This window comes from Chamaea fasciata, unplaced genomic scaffold (genome assembly GCF_029207755.1).
Source record: "Chamaea fasciata isolate MVZ Bird 193981 ecotype frontalis unplaced genomic scaffold, bChaFas1.0.hap1 SCAF_23, whole genome shotgun sequence".
NCBI classification, from domain to species: Eukaryota; Metazoa; Chordata; class Aves; order Passeriformes; family Sylviidae; genus Chamaea; species Chamaea fasciata.
The window spans coordinates 4633071-4651949 of record NW_027094108.1 but is presented as its reverse complement, the minus strand read 5'-3'; the positions used below and the strand labels follow the sequence as shown (position 1 = coordinate 4651949).

The 18879-nt window shown below is 44.3% G+C and overlaps 1 protein-coding gene across 3 annotated transcripts in view; it reads left to right on the top strand.

Moving 5' to 3' along the window:
- The window catches only part of VPS13D (vacuolar protein sorting 13 homolog D), a 94357-nt gene extending 75549 nt beyond the window's left edge, over nucleotides 1-18808 (top strand). For all 3 annotated transcript variants that reach the window (XM_066202770.1, XM_066202769.1, XM_066202768.1), the window contains 3 exons: nucleotides 13937-14068; nucleotides 17556-17796; nucleotides 18459-18808. In XM_066202770.1, coding sequence (XP_066058867.1) covers nucleotides 13937-14068; nucleotides 17556-17796; nucleotides 18459-18590 — 505 coding nt within the window. In that variant the 3' untranslated portion in view covers nucleotides 18591-18808. The remainder of the gene's footprint in view (nucleotides 1-13936; nucleotides 14069-17555; nucleotides 17797-18458) is intronic.
- Nucleotides 18809-18879: the final 71 nt, after the last annotated feature.

Genomic DNA, 18879 nt, shown 5'->3' with positions numbered 1-18879 from the left:
TTTAAAAAAAGCTCTGAATTTCATCTGCTTTACTTTAACCATTGGATCAGATCTGAGTGGGATGAAGAATTTTAATTGAGGTTGTTGGCTTTCCTAAAAGACGTAGTCTAATTCCAGCAAAGTTCTTGAATGGAATGGAACAGTCCGCAGCATGTGTTCCTGTGATCAGGCTGCATGGACATGAGTCTTTTTTTGTCTCCAAATGTGTTGATTTGTGTTGGAACTCCTGCAGCTGGCACACACCATGTGTTGGGAACATGGAGCCAGACCAGCACGGCTGAGGCACAGGTGATGGCTTTAGACCTTAAGGGGGTAGTTTCAAAGGTGATTGGTTTAAAGGGTAAGAAAATATTTTTTAAAGCTGACTTTAGGCTGGACTTTTTCAAGGCTAATCTTCTAAACTTATTATCTAAACCTAAAGATGCCCTACTACTTCTAAATTTAATGCAGAAGAGAGCATAAAGCAGTTGGTGAAAGTGCAGCACACATCCAATTTATAAATGCCTACGATTCGATACCTTTATTGAGAGGGTTTTATGTGTTCCAAGTACTCCAGTGTCACATACAACAGTTCTGATTATTTCCATATTTTTCATATACTGCCAAAAGTTTTAAAGCCCAGTTCAAAACAGGAAAGCTGTTATGTCTCTGGATATGCTTGGAGAGCTCTCGCCTAGAAACGTGTTTTACGTCCTGGTGCAGCACAAGTAAGGAACATTTATATTTAGATGTGTGTCTAACCTAACAAGTAGTGCAGGAAACTGTCTTTATGGCTTTCTCTCAGGCTTCTGCCAGGTCAGTGCAAGTTTAAGATTATTCTTGGACTGTTGCTGCGAGGGTTTGTGTTCTTTTCTGAGTCACAATGTGAAAATTAGAAGTAGATAACTGTGACCTCCCCAATTATGATGAATTCTGTCCATGAACTAGACCGTTATTAGTAAAGAGTAGTTTAAAATTGGAAAGCCATTAATGGTCACAGAAAATTGTTACATAAATATTTGATTCTTTTAAATGTACTTCATGGGGAGAGCAGCAATCTGTGCTAGTTTCCTTTGCTCATCACTTGGAGTTGTGCAGTGAGGTTGCAAAGTTTGAAGCAATGTCAAAAGCAGATGACTGCAATTTAAATTTTTGCCTTTTTGCATCCATCTTTCTGTTGGCTGTGATTTGTATTGTGAGGTCAAAAGCAGTGTGGTTGAGAGCATGAGTATGTGACACTGAGCAGAGGCAGGAAATATGTACCTAATTGTATGGAGACCAGCTCAGCCAACATACTGCCACAAGGTTCTCAGGCTTAACAGATAAATATTGCTTGGACCTTTACACTTCTGTACGTGTCCCAGACTTGGTCCTGACCTTGGACTCGGTCTAGATCTGACTTCACAAGTCTTTACAATAATGTCAAGTCATTTATGGGCCCTTCTGGTCAAGGGGATGTTGTTATTCTCCTGGTAAGCCCTTTCTAAGATTTTCCTAGAAGCCAGAGAGAAAATGTATTTATCAGTCTGATCAATAAATAACTTGAGCAGTGTGATTTTCTTCATATCCTTTTTTCATTTTCCCAGTGGGACAGTATTATCATATTCATGATAATCTGTTTTCTTTGGGCAGATTTGTCCATTCCTCTCCCTGTTGCACAGCTGTAGCCATGGGCTTTTCCTCATTGTCAGCCCAACCTCCCGTGCTCAGTCACTGTCCAACTGGATTTTATGATTTACACTCTTCTGTCATTAGCTAATGTCCAGATTGTTCCCGTTTTTGTGGAGGTGCTTTGGAATCCCCCACGTGCAGGTTCCCATCTGTGTGGAGTGAAAAGGGCCTGCACTGGGACAGGCTGTGCTCTGCAAGCCACAGAACTGTCTTGGTTGGTTTTACTGCCATATCCCATTGCAAACTGATGCCCATTTTTCTGCTTGCTCTTTTGCCTCAAGGGGTTTTATGTTTTGTTTGATTTACTGCTTTGCAGGTATCTCCTTGCCATTTCATGTTTGTGTTCTAGATTACTTTTCCCCAGAAATGCAATGTTGTAGGTTGAATCCCATTTCATTTCCTGTCATATTTCTGACCTCTTCAGGTCCTTCAGTATTTCGGTGTCCTCACTGGGGTTTTAAATACCTCTTAATTTATCCTCCAAATGTAGTTTTACATCACTAGATTCTTGTAGTTAAGCAAACCTGTGTTTGTGTCTACACATTTTGCAGCACCTCAGTAGATGCTTCTTTTTCTGTGACCAGTCTCACCTGCTTGGTATTCTTCTGTTAGGTTTTATTTTATCACTGGTAGTTTTCTGTAGTTCATATGGAGATCCTGGCATTGTTCTTGAAGTGTCTACTCTTGCTTGTTGCATAAGTAAATGTGGATTTCTGTCTGGGAGAAGCAGTTCCCCAAATGCAGCCCTGTTTTCTCTTCAGTGTGGCTACTGTCATCTCAAAACCTTAATTTTTTTTTTCTGAAAATGCACCTCAGATAATTTAGTGTCTTAACTAGAAAGAGACAATAATCTACTATCTAAGACCTAAAATGATTTCTAAATAAGTGAACCTGCCCTTTGGAATGAACAGAAAGTGGTTCTCTGTTCCTTTTTCTATTCAAGGAGTGCTTCTTTCTTCATGAGACACTTCTGGCTTCTAGTTGGTTCTCTTTTCTACAGCTGTCTTGTAAGAATGTCTTAGGTTTTCTTCTTGTTTCTACTCAGATTTTATTTTGCAGAAGTCCCTTGCTGTGCATCAATAAACTAGTAGCGCTTTTTGTCAGTCAAACACTGATTATGTTTGCCTGGGAGTGGAATCTGTCAAGATTGCTTTGCATGTTCACTCTTCCTAAGGGGAAAGTCAACTTCCCCTTAAAGCTCTCTGGAAGGAATTCAAGCAGCTGAGGCTTGTGGTGACTGTTCTGGAGTGCCCAGGGTCAGGAGAACTGAGGATGGACTGAGATTCCACCCCACATTTCTGCACTTCTGAAGCTCAATGTACTCATACAGTGGCTAATCAAACTTAGTATTTCAAGAAATAAAATTTTCAAAGTGATACAACTTTAGAAATAAAGTGAAGTCAAGCCTGAGTACCTCTGTATGAGAATCAAATACAGAGGGGGAGTTTTTCTTCCTTTTTTTGTGTGCTCTCTTCCAGCATTGACAGACAGGGCATCTCACAGTTTGTTCCCTTTGCCCTCCCCCCGGAACAAAGAGCTGCAGGACAATTTCTTGGGACTACAGGCTCTGTTCTTCACAATAAAGGAGGATTTGCTATGCATGACTGAAGAAATGATGCACGTAGTTAGTTTTCATTGGGTTTCTTTTGTAACCCACAGGATACAGTAAAAGCAGGACGAAGCTTTAAAACATTGAGTTGGCTTAATCATATTTTATTACAGAGTCAATAACCCTAGAGTCTCATGTATGAAAATGTCACAGTTTCTAGAACAATACATTGCCCATTGTTTGTGTTCAGATGATTTGGAGAATCCAAACTGCACTGACACATCTCCCTTTCCTTTTGGGAGGGTTGAGTGGGATTGGTGCCCAAACTCTTTACCACATTTTTGTTCATTACTGCAAATACCCACTGTACATCTAAATAATGTTTTCAGGAGGCTGTTGCTAGGGATCAGTACTACTAAAAACCATTTATGTTTAGAATACTCAGTTGTCTGCAGTCTGTTGTCATTGTCCCCTTTTCTGAACCTTACTCAGTTTAACTATTTGGATGGAATGGAAGTAACACCCATGGTGTTTGGACCTAGAGAAGCAACATAATCCTACATCACTATTATATAGCTGTGGTTCCTTTCACATCTGCCTATAGGAATATTTTTATGTAATTGGAAATTTTTGGATAAAAAAGAGCAATTATGGGCTTGCATTAGGCAATGTTTAATCATACAGGTCTTACACTTTACATAAGCGACCTTGATTAGTCTCTGGGGCTTATGAGCTAGACTTGGAGTAGTAGGGTCTGAGACAGGAAAATCCCAAAACAACCCCATTACCTGTTTGTAAAAAGACTTTGTTTTCAAGCCCAAGGATTTGAGTTGCTGAGGCTGTTCAGCGTCCTCACGTTGCCCTGCTGGGTTTTTATGCACCCTGCATTTAAGGAAGAAGCTGTAGATGGTTTAAATTCCAACAAGGAGGGCTAAACCTTTAGTTAAGACTTGTGTAACTTTTTTGTGTTTAAGCCTTTTTGCTTTGCCATGACAGAATGTATTAGACTGAACAAAAACCTGGCTTAAGAAAATGGTGCAGGCACTGTGTTCTCCAGTGATGACATGTCTGTTGGCATTGAACAGGGAGCCTTTGTCAGGGACTGGCTGTCATTCTAAATCCCATCATCTATTCTGTGAGTAAGAAGGATTTCCCACTAAAACGTTAGTGTTTAACTTGACATTTGAGGGCAGAAAGATACCCTGGATGCTTTTAGACTCTGGTCAAGGGACAGAGGCACTGGGAGGGAGTGTTGCAAGGGGAGGACAGACAGTGAAGATGGAAAACATTGAAATGAGCAATGTTGAAGAGTTCTCTGAGTGTAAAATAAGAAATTGACTTTTTCTTTAGATGTCCATTCATTAATAGCAATGAATAATTTCAAAAGGATGAATGAATGCAGAGTCCCCACTGTGATGGCCTCCACAACCCCCAAATATTTACTAGTGCCATGATGTTGAAAGTAAGGGCAGGTGCATTTCCATCCCTGGTGAAAGGTGCTGCATCCAGTGAGCCATGCCCAGCTCCTGTTAAACTGCTGCCTGGGCTGGGTTCAGTGCAGAAATCTGGGTTCAGATTCAGTTTGATGTTACTGTGTGCAGTAACTGGTCTGGGAAAGGTGTGAGTTAACAAGGGAAATGTGTTGTGTGGTATTAGTCTGGTCAGGTACGAAAGGAGAGCTGGCTGAAAATGGACACTGTGGGTACAGAACTTGCTCCCTTTCCGGTGCAACACTTCTGGAGGCCGTGGGAAAGTTTCTTGGGGCACACAGACATTTGTAGCAGGGGACTGATGTTTTCCAGTTCAGTTAAATCCAAGACACTGTAACATTGGCCTGGCATAGTTCATCAGAAATAGAAGCAATTATGAACTTCCTTCTGAAAAGAGCAGATAAATCCTTTGTTGGATTTACCACAGATTTATTCTACTACTTAAACTTTGTGTGACATGAAATACTTGCTTCACGAAGTGGAATTCTTATTCTGTGCGCCCACTTCACAGTATTTAGCTGTTAACTCAAAGGAATGCAGCTACACAGGGAGAAAGTTTTATGTCTTCTGGAAATACTTGTATTTCTAGAGCCTGCATGTTCTGTCTAATTATCTTCTATGTCATCCAAAGCTTTAGGACACAAAGGCCGAAAAGTAAAAGGAACATTTCTTCCTGTTGTGGCATTAGTGTGATTTTTAGATCACAGCATCTCTGCTAAAGGGTACCACTGTCTTGGTGTATTCTGTGTAACACTTGCCTTGGGTGGAAACAATTCCAGAGAGCTGCAGATTTAATTAGTCTGCATTGGTGCCTCCTAGAATAGAATTGGAGAGTCTTTGGAAAAGAAAAAAAAATTATATTCATGCTTGACCATCAGCAGAACCAGCTAAAAGGTCATTGAAGATTGCGCCATAAAGTATTTGCAGTTCCGATTCACATATCAGAACGAGGTAGGATAAGTTGGGAGCATCTGCCCACCAGGAAGGAACAAAGGCTTTATTCAAGCCAGACGTGTCTGCTGCGATGTACCAGGACAGGCTGTGGCCCCAGCCCGGAGAAGCATCTCATACACATTCTGTGAGTTTTCATCATCTCTTCTGGCCCTTTCTCTAGGGTTTTCACTTCATAAAAATAGCAGGAAAGATGAAACTGCCACAGGGGTGAAGTCTGGTACAGCAGGTCTGGGGTGGCTTCTTGGGAGTGTCCTAATTGTGATGAAGGTAAGCATGGATATTTTGTGTGCTGAAGGAAGAGTCCACAGGTACCTTCTGTTTCCTGAACAACTACTGAGAGTCCTTGGGGGTTTTCATGTGTGTCTTTGCTTCTGTTGTGCAGATTTGGAATAGTCTTTCCGTTTGCCTTCACTCCTGGTGCTTTTGCCTTGAGATCACATTAGAGGTTTCTTACATCTTTAGTTTGTGATCTTACCCTGGTTTCAGCTAGGATAGGGCTCATTTTTTCCCAGTAGCTATTAGCGTGCTGTGTTTTGGATTTGGAATGAGAATGGTGTCAGGAGTGGGATCAAGAAATTCCCTTTATTTACAACAGGAATAAAGCCTTGAGTAGAGAGTGTCTGAACATACCCAGAGGTGGATTCTTTTCATCTTCAGACCAAGTATTAAGAGGGAGGAAATGCCCATTTTAGACAAAATAAAAATATTCTCTCGGTACTGTATGGCCAGCATTTTTGTGTCTTAGAATTTCTTGCTGCACCATGAATACTGGGCTCTCTGAGGTTACTCCCTGTGTTTCAAGTGGTGGCAATACTGAACTGTGTGACCGTTTGCACTGACGGGTTATATTTTCCAACAAAGAGATACAGCATTGCTTTAAAGCTAATGCCACTTTCAAGCAGTGTTTTAAGGCAGCTTAGTCAAGGTTCAGATTTACGTAGCAATTACAGAAATGACACATTTTCAGGCTTGCCTGAAAGCGGGAGAGCTGGAGGTGCTCAGGTGCCGCCGGGCTGTTTACCTGTTACTAGACAGACTTTCCCCTTTGTCATTAACATGAGGTTTTGCGTTCAGTCCCAGGGCGGAACGGTAGATGGGAGCCCAGGGCCTGCTGGGATGGGGTTTTACACTTGTGCTGTCCTTTTGCCCTTCCCCTGAACTCTTTTCATTTCAGTCATGAGCAAACAGTCAGTGCCTGAACTAACAACCCCGCAATCCTCCAAAGCACGCTCCTTACAGTACCAAACAAAGGGAGGCCCGCGTGGGCCGGCCCAGGCCAAGGAATGCAGCTTCGGGGTTCTGCTCCATAAATTTAACCAGCACGACAAAAAGGAGATAATATGAGCCTTCGTGATGATCTGAAAGGGGGAGGTTTGTGTCCCATTGATTGCGGTCTGGCGCAGCGCCAGCCCCAAGCCTGACCGACAGTTGAACCATATCGTTAAGGCGTGTAATACAGCTCGAGTCTTGTACAGCAGCCAATGAGTACATATCCAGAGGGCAAAAGTTTATAAAGAGTCGAGGCTGTCCTGTTTAACCCTCTCACACTGCCTGTAATATACACTGCTGCCATTCACAAATAGGCACTTTGCTATTAAAATGTAAACCTTCTACTTTCTGCACTTGGAAAACGTACACGTGTGTCTGATTTCTAATGTGCAGCAGATTTATAAAGTGATTGTGGAAAAATATGTAAAACTGATCTTTTTTTTTTTTTTTAACCAAAAAAGAAAAAAAATCCAACCCACTTTTATTTCAGCACTACTTCATCCATAGTTGCTTTTTTGTTCAGAGACGTCTTCTGGGTTGTTCTGCAAACTCTTTCATACAGATGGAGCTATTTATTGCCTTGATGTCACCTCATTTAGCATGTGGCTGGTATTTTTATAGATAATTTTTTCACCTAATGTTGCTGTTAACATGTGGAATGCTCTTTATCAGTTTTGTAAGTACAGCCAGTTGATCTGAATTGTTCTTGCAACTGCAAACTTCAAAAACCAAAACAAACCTCGTGAGCAGCTTTTTGCTGGGTGAGGTTTGTCCTAGAGCACTTTGCTGTGCCTGTTGCAGCCCCAGTTGTAGTAACTGAGAAATATAAAAGGGGGGTCGGAAAGAGAAGAAACATCCAGTCATTAGAGTTGGCTGACACAGTCCTTCATGCACAGCCAGAGACGCTCTCTGATGCTGGGCAGGGCCCCTGGTTTATTGGTTTGGGTTTTTTTCCCCCAGGTAGATTTGTTTTCCCAGGAAGCAGGAATACAGTGTGGAAGCACTTCTGGTAAACTGAAGTATTTTACACTCGAAGTGACCATGTTTGCATTTGCTACAACTGGATATTGCTTGAGCAGCATTGATGGGACCATTATGAACGTGACTCCCCATCCCTGGCAGTGTCTAAAGCCAGCTTGGACTGCACTTGGAGCAGCGTGGGATAGCAGAAGGTGTCCCTGCCCATGGCAGGGGTGGAATGGGATGAGCTTTAAGGGCCCTTGCAGGCCAAGTCTGGGATTCCATGGGCACAGACATGAGAGCAGTGCTCCATCTGCTACAGGCCCTGCCTGGCAGCAGATAGTATTTCATATTTTAAACCCTTGCACAGTGCCCTGAGGCTGAGCAGGGTTACAGTCCTGGGCACTTTGGTTTCACTAAGGCACGTTCAGCTCCTGTTCTCAGACAGGTGTTTGCAGGAAATCCCTGCTGAAAACCATCCTTTACCTCGAGTCAGAAGGTGAATGGGAGCATTTTTCAACACTTTGGTTCGACAAGGAACTCTTTAAGGTGACAGCTGCATTCATCCCTGTAATCAGTACAGGAAGAGTCTGGGGGAAATTGGAAGCTGGGATGGCAGCGTTATGTTTTGTCAACCTCTTAAGCTTGATGTTACCAAAGTGCTTGAGAAAGTGTGAGTTTTGCTGCACAGCTGTTACAGGCAGAGGTGGGGCAAGTGCCAGAAGTTGATGCCCAGAGTGCAGCTGGTGTCAGTGCTTTGTCTACTGTGCAAGCTCATACACCTTGTCCAGATGCTGGATTTGTAATATGGACGTCAAAATTAAGTTGTGTCTTAATTAATCCATTCTCAATTCCTTTTGAACTTGGAGCCTGATGAGGTTATGTACAATTGAAAACCCAGGGAATAATTCTTAATTTTGTTTTGATCTGGTGTACAAAAGAAAAGGGGAGGGGGAGAAAAGCTCTATCTCCAAGAAACTGGCAGGAACAACTTCCATGATAAACAGTTGCTCCTTGAGCATGCTGTACTCTCCTAGAGGCATGTCGGGTCAGCTAAAGGTCTGCAGCATCTGAGCTGGGAGATCCCTCCAAAGAGGAGGGATTTGACTGTAAGTGGGAGGTTTTAACCCTAGGCACCATTTATTTGCATGTTTCTGCCTGAAACTAGCATTTTGGGAACACGTTTAACAAGCACAATATATTCTATGCATTTGCTGGAATAAACGGCGCATATGAGCTTCCTCAGATCTGCAGTCAGCAGGGAGCTGTCTGGCTCGTGATTTTACACATTCTTGCATCTAACTGAGACGTTCTGATGCCAAATCCAGCACTCAACTGACTGCACCATGTGTGCATTTTAACACACCTTAACAGCATCTATGTTGGAACCAGTGAATGAATCCCACGGCAGAGCTTTGCCGGATCTCTGGGATTAGTGACCTGCCTGTTGGGAACTGCACCCCAAAGTCCAGCACGGGGTGGGAGGCAACTGCACGGACCCCTTGAAACAGAGCACCAGTAGAATCCCCAGGGAACAGGGAGTCTAGATTGCCACATGTTTTCCTGAAATTAGGCCCAAGGCATTAAATGTTCCCAGGCGCTGAGAACTGGCACATCAAAAACCTGCTGTCTCTCCCCTTCTGCTCAGTAAATTCAGGGAATATTCCTGCTCATCACATGGGTTCAGCACATGAAGCAAAGTTCAGTGCATCAGTGAGGAAAGAGTCGTGGAAATAGTGGATTTTTAGTGCTGTGCAGAGGTGTGATGCGCACTACAGACCCCATTACAAGTGGCACACGTTTGTTCTCATTTGTTATCCATGTGTTCCCAAGCTATGGCTGCAGCACTGAGTTTGCTGCTGTGTTGGCTGAGTTTTCAGCTCAATTTTTAAGGCATACATTGTTCAGCATTTAATTGGTTCTGGCACTCCCAAGTGTGCTTTGCACAGTGTCCTCCCATCGTGTCTGTGGCACAAGCACCGTCCTCATTCTGCATTTCATGGAAATCGTGTGCATGGGATGGTGATCCTCATGGAAGGCTGCAGGTCCAAGTCAGTCTGGAACTCAAGCAAGTGGACCAGTGGTATTTTAGTTGTGTATTTTATGGTAGAAGACAAAGGTTATTTCTCCCTTAATTTATCAGCTCATGACACTTTTAACGTCAGAAATGCACTGAAGGCTCCTCAGACAAAGCACTCCCTGTATTTAGGAAGCAGACTTTTTCCAGAGCCAGTAATAGTTTGATTTTATTATTTCTTTAAAATACCAGCAGCTTTTGAATTCTGTCTTACATTACCTGCCATTTTCCTTTGTTTGAATTAAGATTGTTTTATAATTATTTCAAGGGGATAAAAATTGTTGCCAGGCTGAAAGTCAGTATGCCAAGCAACAGCCCAGAGCAGGCTTTTGTCACTAAATTTTATGCAAACCTGAAAAAAATCGAGTTCACAATGGAAACCCTGAATTTTAGCTGTACCAGAACCAGCAAATTGCTGCTTAACTGGGCTGGGATAACGAGGTGGTGAGATTGGACCTTGGCTGGTGACAGTTGCTGAAGTTTTGGCAGCAAGAACTGGGTATGGCTAAAGGAAATGATTCCTAGAGAGTTGTGGGGGGAGCCCTGGGGCTGAAGGATCCCTTGGGAGGGAGCCCATGGCCAGGAGCACCCCAGGGTGTGGCCATGGGGCTGGGCTGGCAGGCAGGTGCTGCATGCTGCAGCAGGGCAAGTCTATGAGGAGCCTGGGCATTCAATACTGGTTCCAGGTGCCAACATTTCATCTCCTTGCACTTGGAGCTGTTGTTAGTGCAGGATTTGGGGTGTGCACACTCAGGCTGGGTTTTTCAACAGATCTGTGGTTTCCAGTGCTGTTCTCTTACCCAGATGAGAAATCCCCCAGATACACATTTTAAATGAAATCCAGTCATGGCTGTGTTGGTCATGGGGTTTTGTCCATGTTGGTTTTCTCAGAAGTTGCTACATTTCCTAAAGTTGTATTATGATGAATAATTATTCTGGGTGTGATACTGAGGAAACTGAAAGATGAAAATTTGTAAATAATTTCTAAATCATTATGGAATAAGGATGGTTTGTTTCAGCAGACCAACATCTTTTAATATACAAAGTTTGAGGCCTTCTGAATTTTATTTTTTAATGTTTTTGTCAAAGTACTCAGGGTACACTTCAGGGAAATCTTTTAGGTCCAAGAGACCATCAAAGGTAAGTAACAGTTGTTGTTGTCCAAACCACTGTGTATTTATGCACCACTGCAGGAATCACATCTGCAGACCTGATGGTGGGAACCTGGTGGGGTGGGTCCCTGGTGAACATGGAGTAAAGGAACAAGGACAGGTGATTCTGGAAAACATGTGGTGTCTCTTGGAGAGTTTCTCAACCTAAGCTGGCCAATAATTATCCCCACTAATTCCTGACCACTTCCTTCATCAGGTTGGTGATGTGTTTGATTACAAAACTTCTGGCTTATAACAGGATCCCAAGGATTCTGTGAACTGCTCAGCAAATGCCAACCAGTCCGTACCCTGCACTGGTTCCAGTGTCAGCTGGAGTGAGAGCTGCAGTGCTCAGCTGGGAGCAGGGCAGGGCTGCAGTGTTCCCTCCCAACGCCCTCTCCCAGCCCTTTGTGCCTCCATCCAGCAGCACCATTCCCTGCTGTGCCGGGCAGACGTGAGGGCATTCCTGCCTTGTCTTGCTTTTGTGTGCTTATTAAAAAGGAATCAGCAGATCTGCTGAGTGCCTGGGTAATGGAACCCAGATGTGGGCACTGCCGCCCGCTCTGCTTGACAAATCTGCAGCTTTTGGGATTTCACCAGGGTTGCTTATTATTTACAGAACGTAACTTGAGACAGCAGAACAAATTTTTAGATTAAAAAAATCAAGTGGTGTGGAATGTTTTTAGCTGTGCAGACCAAACAGAGCAGTTTGCCAAGGGGGCAGTGGACTAAATCCATTCAGTTTAGGCCCAGCCCCAGTGGCCGTGGGTTGGAGAGCTGCTGGCCTTATCACCGAGAAGGGAATGATCTGTTATCACCAGGATCAGTGTCTGAGCATGGAGGGCACAGTGAACATGGAACTTGTACTCTGAAATACTTCTTCCACTTAAAAACAAAACCAAAACATAAATCCTTGGCTCAGAAATTGCCAAACCTTCAGAAATCCATTGTGGTGCCCAGTGCCTTTGTAGCACTGGTCCTTTTTCCCTGACCTGCTTTGAGCCAAACATTATAACCCAGTGTTCCCTGTAGTTACAGTGTCTGTGGGGTTAAAAGGCCCTGTTCTATCCCACTACCACCAGGGTAGTCTTGCTTGCAGTGCTTCAGATCCCTCTTCTCAAGGAACTAGAAAATATTAAAGAGGCTGGCACAGGGGAATGTTTGTCTGAAGGATGGTTCATGAAAAACGCACTGCACAATGCAGCTGCCCTGTCCCAGGTATCCAGCCTTCCTGAATGCCAGATGGAAAGTGTCTCAGCAAAGCATTATTGATTGGCCACTGTTAATTAAAACCCACCTCAGGCTACAGACAGTCGCTCTTTGAACTTGTCAGTAGGTGCCACAGAGAGGTTTAAGAGCCAACGGGTTTCTTTGATTAGTGATCTTTTGCCATTTTCCTGCTTTCAGAAGTTAGTAGGTAGGACAAGCAGCAAGATGTGAATTATACTGGTTGGAATTCTTTAATTTCTTTGGAACTTCAGTCTCAACATTTTGCATTCACGGAGGCAAACACTTTTGTTTATTGCTTTGTAAGACTCTAATAGGTGAAAACAGGCACGTGTTGTTCACCTCTTGTGTAGTGTTAGAAAGACAAGGATGCTGTACCTGGTGCAGGTGAATCTTGCTTATATCTAAGGAATTTAAGGGGTAGGAGAGGTGACTTGCTCCAGAGCCATAGTGCTTTACACAGCACAGCTGTAACCACTGCATTAGGGGTTGGCGAAAACTTCAAGGAAAACAAAATTTAAAAGGGTGCCCAGGCTTTGGGTGTGGGACAGGGCTGCTGAGGGGGAAAGGTGACAAGGAAATGAGGCTCCAGAGAAAACATCTACAGATCACGGAGCCCAGAAGGGTGAGTGCTTGCACCTGGTGGTGGGCAGCTTCAAAAGCAAAGGTAAAGCTCTGTGGGACCTTCCTCCTGTCCCTGGATCAGAAAGGCTGGAGTTTCTTGTGCAGGGTTTTACGAAGAGTCAGGATGGGAAGGGAGAGCACTAATCCAAAATGGTGGATTTGGCTGGGAAATTTGTAACAGCAGTAGCCTGGAAGAGCTGTGAAATACCATGGAGCAGCCCCAGAGTGATGCTGCTGGGAAGGGACAGGGAATGAAGCAGAGCTCGTCAGCCTGTAACACAATTCTTCAGGGGCAGGGCGTTCCAGGAGCTTGAAGGAATTCAGAGTATTATTTTTTAACAGAATTCTGCTAAGGGAGGAACTGAGCCAGCAGTTCTGCAGTGCTGTGGCCAGTATCAACCTCTGATGGCTGTCAGCCCACAAGTGTGTGTCCTTCTTATTGTCATTTTTAATAGGCACACTGAAGGGTAAAGTATGTTAAACCCTGCAGTGGGAACCCTAATTAATGAGGATTTATCCTCTGTCTTAATTTAACTGCGTGTTCCTATTTCCATAACCATAGAGTTTGCAGTCTCCTGGCACTGTCCATCGGTGACAGCTCTCTCTAGCTTTTTGCACTATTATTTTCTTTAGGGCAGTGAGAAGAAACAGTCAAATCAGTAAAACTGCTGGTAAATACATCCCCAAATCTTTAGAGAGTATATGCTGCTTAGGACACTTCTTTCTACTTGCCCCTTCATTGTAGACAGAATTCTTCCATTTTTATTGTTGTATGGTTCTGTGTCTCATAGAAATGAATGAGTAGACAACATGTCTTCCAGATCCGGGTCTTCCAGGATCTACACAGAGGCGTGTTTGTGAAGACCTGGGATTTTTGAAGGCTTTGTATTTCAGAATGAGCAGAACTGTGTGTGCAGACAGGTGTCAGTGGAAGGAAAGGCTGCACCTTTCCCCAGAGCTGACCTCTGTACGTCTCTTGCTGCAGGACCCAGGCGGAGCGCGTGCGGAAGCCCCGATGCTGCAGGGGACCCCAGGGGCTCCTGCCCCGCTACCTGGAGAGCCAAGCAGAGGGACAGGAGCAGCTCTTCAAACTGACAGACAACATCCAGGACGAGTTGTGAGTACACAGCCACTCACACAGCTACTCTGAGCACTTCTCTTCAGTTCTGGAGCCTCACCACTGCAAGGCCATTGAGGGCCTGGAGGGTGTCCAGGGAAGGGAGCAGAGCTGGGGAGGGGTCTGTAGTACCAGGAGTGTCTGAGGGAGCTGGGGGAGCTCAGCCTGGAGAAAAGGAGGCTCAGGGGGGACCTTCTGGCTCTCCACAGCTCCCTGACAGAAGGGCACAGCCAGTCAGGCTCTGCTCCCACAGCACGGGGACAGGAACACAGGACAGGAAGAGAGGAAATGGCCAGAAGTTGCACCAGGGGAGGTTCAGGTTGGATATTGGGGTAAATTTATTCATGGAAATTCAAAAAGCCCTGGCACAGCTTCCCAGGCCAGTGGTGCAGTTGGCATCCCTGGAGGGATTTAAAAAGCCATGTGGATGCGGCACTTGGGGACATGGGTTAGTGTTGGCCTGGGCAGTGCTGGGGGAACAGTTGGATTTGATGGTCTCACAGGGCTTTTCCAACCCAAATTGTTCTGTGGTTCTGCAGGAGGATTATCAGCTTGTTGGATTTGGGTCTAAGGGCAGAATTCATCGCTTGCCCAATCTCAACCATAGTTACTGATCAGCTGTGTCAGGGGAGGGTGTCACATGCTGTGTCTGTCACCCATCGGCACATCTGCCAAGGCAAAGGGTCAGAACTGCTGACGGTGGAGCTGGCAGAGGGAAGTACAGGTTCAGCAGGGTCACTTGGTGTCACCAGTGTCACTGGGCAGGTTCCATGCGCCCCTCCAGGTTCTGCCTGAGGAAGAGATTACAATCTGGCCCTCACTTGTGGCTCTGTGAGATTTGGGGTATCCTGTTTCCATCTCCTTTCAGTATCTTTGTGCCTATTCAGGATGGCTCACAGGCAGGGAGACTGGAAAGAGCAATTTGTGACCCAAAAACATCACCAGTGTAGCCCATAGCAGAGCAGTGGCCTTTGTCATCAAGTCACACTGCTCATTCACTGTGACTCTCACCATTAGGAACATCATTCAGCAGGAACACAGTGTTTCTTGTCATGGAAAATAAGTACAAAATTATGCCTCTGACTTTTATCCTAGTATCATAATCAGAAACACATTTGAAGACCTGATTATTTGCATATTTTTCTTCAGAGTTAAATCCATAAAAGGGGGTTTAATACCTTGCTCTACTGTTCTAACTAAATGTTTCCACATTTTTTTCCAGTTAGGCTCGCTGTTTCACTTCTGGAAAATATTGTGTAATTACTTCCTGATGTTGTTAAAAACCCCACAAATTCTCCAGAGATCTGGTTGCTTCTACTTTGTTCTACTGGATCATGTTTCATTTAATTTTTAATTTTATTAATTTGAGATATTTTTAATAGTGTAGATGTATGGGTTTAAAAAAAAAAGGTTTTATCTTGCAGTAGTATCTGAAAAGGTTAAAAATACCTGTTTTAAGAACTAGACACTGAGAAGAACTTAACAGTTGGCAAGAGCAAAGGTAATGATGCGTGACTCAAACTTAGAACAAAATGTAGAGCCTGAACTACAAATTAGCTAATGTTTCTGGGCTTCTCCATTAACTCAATGACCTCTGTTTCCATTCCTCAGAATATATACATGCCACCAGTAGAAGTCTCGTAAGGAGAAGTACATGCATCATGTGTTGTTCTTACAGAGCAAATGCAACCCATGGTCAGTGCCCAGGTGCGTCCCCTGGACCTGAGAGCAGCTGGCAGTGCCCTGTCTGTCCCTGTGGATGTCCTGGTGTCCCCAATTCCATCCTGACCTGGTGGGATCTGGGGCCTCCCTTAACCACTCATGTTTGATGTGCCTGCCCAGGGCACCAGGCTGTTCTTCTGCAGCTGTACTGCTGCTCTGGGTTTAAATTAAGTTTTCTGTGACACTTCATAAAAAATGTCACTCTCCATCCTATTTAACTAATTTCAAAGGCAGAGCCTTACCCTGAAGTGTTTGAACTCCAATAGAAAACTGCAGGGCAGCTGCTGGTTTCCGGAATTCTGTTAATGTTGTCTTTCACCTGCGTTCCTCTAAACTGAAATCCACTTTTCTTCCAGTTTGTTTTACTTAAAGGAACACAGGTTTTTTTACCACCTCCTGGAGCTTCATCCAAAATTAGAGGTGGGCAAAGCACATTACAGGCCCTTTTTAATGAGGCTGGTTGTGCCCTTCTCAGCACTGCCATGGAGTTGGTGTGTGCACCTTTCCCAGTGAGGGAGTTCAGTGCAGAGCAGTGTCTTTGAGAGGACGGGGAATACAGAATTACTGGAGTTACCCTTTAATACCACAAAAATAAACCAAGGCCTGACCTCTTGCCATGTTTTTGGCTATTAGCATACCTTTTATAGCTCTGGGTTTATTTGGCTACAGATCAGAGCAGCTTGTGCACAGTGATATTTAACTGGTAGAGCCAAGGGTGCATTTGGAGATGGGAGACTTTTCTGTTTACCAGAAACATCGAGTCAGTGACAAAGGTCACTGATTTCTAAGCCAGTGGAGGATTTTGCAGGATGTGAGGACAGCAGGCAGGTTTCTATGAGCAGTGGCTCAGACGGCAGCACTTGGGAACCTGCCTGACAGCAGCAGACTCCTCCTTTACAGATGCACGTCAACCCTGGGGGCTGTTGGCAGAGCTTTTTTACTCTATTTAGCACTACTCTATTATTCTACTCAGCTATGATTCCACATTCAAGTTGCTGAATTCTTCAGCATTTAAAATGCCCCACTAATGAGGTTCATTTCAGTAGTAAATCCAGGAGTGGGGGAGAATCATTTGTGTGTTCAGCTTCCATTTCACTTTTGCACCTTACAATTATTCTTTTACACACCAGCTTTTTCAGCCATCATAACTCCCAATATTCCTAACTCACTCTTCTCTCCCTCTTCCTATTCATCACTCAGCCTAATCTCCCTGGGGAAACCTGCTTGCTGCTTAACCTCTCACCCCTTGTTAAACAGCTAATTTCTCTTTTCTGTTACTGATCCTGGCAGCAGGTTGAACTTGTTTTTGGTTTTGAAGACAGGGAGGTGTGGGGAGCAGGGAAGCACAGGACGGTTACAGGATAGCTCTTGTCATAAATGTCTGCAGACCTTTCACACACCAGCTCTGGAACTGAAGTTAATTGCAATTAAGCTTCAGCATTAGGACTTGCAGTGCTCCAGATTAAGGAAATTACTGTTCCTAAGTCCTTGTCAAAGGACATTTTTATGTGTCCCTGTAATGCCCAAAGCTGGTGGCCAGGCAGGCAGCACTAATATTTGATTTACAGCATGATCTTTTTATAACTAGGTGAGAGTGTCCTTCATCAGCTCCATTTCTAAACAGTTTCAATTAAACACAGATGAATTGTACATGTTGCACTACTGCATTTTCTGATGGGCTTCTGAAGGTCACGGAACAGGTGAAGACACTGCTTAATTTGCTATTTTTAGCTCTAAGCTACCAACGTTTTCTCCTTTGTTGCAGCTTCATTGCCGTGGAGAACATCGACAGCTACTGCGTGCTCATCTCCTCCAAGGCCGTGTATTTCCTCAGGAGTGGGGACTGCATGGACAGGGATTCCATCTTCCTGGAGGTCAGGTATGATGACCTGTACCACTGCCTGGTGTCCAAGGACCACGGGAACGTGTACATCCAGCTCACCAAGAAGGCTGTGAACACCAGCAGCGGCGTGGCCATGCCAGGCCCCTCCCAGCAGCGGCCCATGGTGAGGAGCTGCCACCCCTTCCCCCTTGTGCCCCCCAAAGTGTTCTAGTCACAGGCTTTGTTCTGTCAGCACTGAAAACAGCTGCTGCCCACGTTTGTAACTCTAGAAGTGGCTCCCTGAACTCCTGAGAAAGCTGAAGAAGGGAAAACCCTAAAATATTCCTACAGGCAGGAAAGTAACAGGAAGAAACATGTATTTACCTGTGAAAGGCAGGTAAACTTTACCACATAAATGGAGCTTGGGTGCTTTGCTGTCTGTTTAATCTTCTCCTACACGTGGTATTTTTTACTGTGAGGTCTCTAATGCTGGAACCAGTGTTTATATTTTGTGCCATTACAGTAGTTGCTCAGGGGCTGCTCTACAGGCCCAGTTACAAGCTCACCCCTGACCCAAGTCAGTTCACATTCCAAACAGACCAGCCAGATTAAAGGTGGGAGGGGAGGCAAAGGAAATAACCTCAGATACGTGACACAGTGTTCCTGCTCTCACCCCTGAATATCTGTGTGTACCTGGTGCTCCCTCATGCCTCTTCCTTGTTCCAACCTCAGTCCTGAGAAGGAAACTCCACTGAAACCTTTCTGTCCCTTACTTCAAATCTAAAATCTCTTCTGTTTTAGCTGACAGCAGGAGCACATTTAGAAAATTCCCCTTTCTTTCTGCAGGTGAAAGTGAAATCGGAAGCTCTGGCAGTAAAGCTGTCCCAAGAAATCAACTATGCAAAGAGCCTTTATTATGAGCAGCAGCTGATGCTGAGACCTAGTGAAAATCAAGAGCACCTCGAGCTGGACTCTTGAAAATCCACTTCCTCACTGCCACAAAGAGCTGCAGGTATCAGGCTGGAGCCAGAATTGTGTGACTAGAGAAGGAAAAAAAATAATTTTAGTATTTAGAGAAAACAAAAGAGGTGGCTTTTCTTTTTTAAGCACTAGCTGTATAACAGAGGTGTAGCTGACACAGCTTTGGGTCTGAGAGAAGCCCTGTATTTTGCTAACATGTATATATGTACAAGTGTCCATGTAAATATGACGGGCAGCGGGTGTTGGGATAAATATGAGTCTGTTTACTGTGTAAAGAAATTAAAGG